Source organism: Aristolochia californica, unplaced genomic scaffold, assembly GCF_029961685.1.
Source record: "Aristolochia californica isolate CCGP_79_NKW_82.1479 unplaced genomic scaffold, dmAriCali1.0.hap1 SCAF_5, whole genome shotgun sequence".
NCBI classification, from domain to species: Eukaryota; Viridiplantae; Streptophyta; class Magnoliopsida; order Piperales; family Aristolochiaceae; genus Aristolochia; species Aristolochia californica.
The window spans coordinates 38,660,028-38,661,142 of NW_027182214.1; the positions used below are offsets into that span (position 1 = coordinate 38,660,028).

Consider the following 1,115-nt stretch of genomic DNA (forward strand, 5'->3'; position numbering starts at 1 on the left):
AATAGAAGCTCATTGTACTGAAATTATATCAAGTCAGTGAAGTTTTCTCTTCTCCAAAAATTCAACTTGGTATTATAGCGGGTTCTATGAGGTTACTCGATCAACCAACAAAGATAATGTGATCCTTTTCTCTAGTACTTTAGGTTTGTATTCTATCTTTTTTGTTGTTTTTCTATCTTAGTACTTGTTGGTTTATGGGCATTCGCACATTGAGGATGGACCCATTTTGGAGAAAGCAACAGGGACAGAGGTTCAGTGGCTTCCAGGGAAGAACTTGACATAGAAGGTTTTGGAGAAGCCTAAAAAGGGATCAACGAACACCAAACCCATCACAAAACCTGAAAAGTGTGAAAGTTTCTTTAATTTCTTCAATCTTCCACAATTCCCTGATGATGATAATGATATTGATGCAGAAACTGCTGCACAACTTCAAAATCAAATGGAACAAGACTATGATATTGGATCCACCATCAGAGACAAAATTATCCCACATGTTGTCTCATGGTTTAAGGGAGAGGTTGTTCAGGGTGACGAGTTTGATGATATAGAAGGGGATGAGAATGAATATAATGAAGATGTTGATGAAGATGATGATGATGAAGAGGACATTGCTGCCAAAAACATGCGAAAGAAGGTATATGCTAGACGAAATGTGAAGAGAGGAGTACCCCATGAGGTAGGCCAAGAGAGGCCCCCAAAGTGCAAGCAGCAACAGAGACAATGGTTCAGGTGGGGTTGACGAGAGAGGATGGTATGGAGGGGGTGTAATGTTATGCACACAATAACATTATTATTTTAATTAATTTTTTATTAATTTTCCTTATTTTATTTCAGTTTTAAGCCATAGGGGTATTTTTGGAATATTTTATTTATAGGGGTATTTTTGTAATAATTTATCTTAAACCTTGTACGGGTGAACCCTATTTAAGAGTAATGAGAAATACAAGCATTGATTTTAGGTTAATTTTAGGTTAAATAGGCTTGGAGCTCTCCTTGACGAGTTTTAGGGTTTTCAAGCTTTCCCTTGGCTTGATCTTTGTCTTCCTCTTCCTCTTGGACCGTAACAATAACACGACCATCTTCTAACTTATACAACATGAACCAGAATAATAAAC

General features: G+C 37.0%; 1 protein-coding gene across 1 annotated transcript; it reads left to right on the forward strand.

Annotated features, from left to right (window-relative positions):
• Nucleotides 1-439: 439 nt before the first annotated feature.
• Nucleotides 440-739, forward strand: LOC137965311 (nucleosome assembly protein 1;3-like). The gene has a single exon (XM_068811629.1). It carries the CDS (start codon nt 440-442, stop codon nt 737-739), a length of 300 nt encoding a protein of 99 aa, XP_068667730.1.
• Nucleotides 740-1,115: the final 376 nt, after the last annotated feature.

Bases quoted from the DNA above. Each gene is read 5' to 3' on its own strand.
- LOC137965311 (XM_068811629.1), top strand. From the start codon at position 440: ATGGAACAAGACTATGATATTGGATCCACCATCAGAGACAAAATTATC.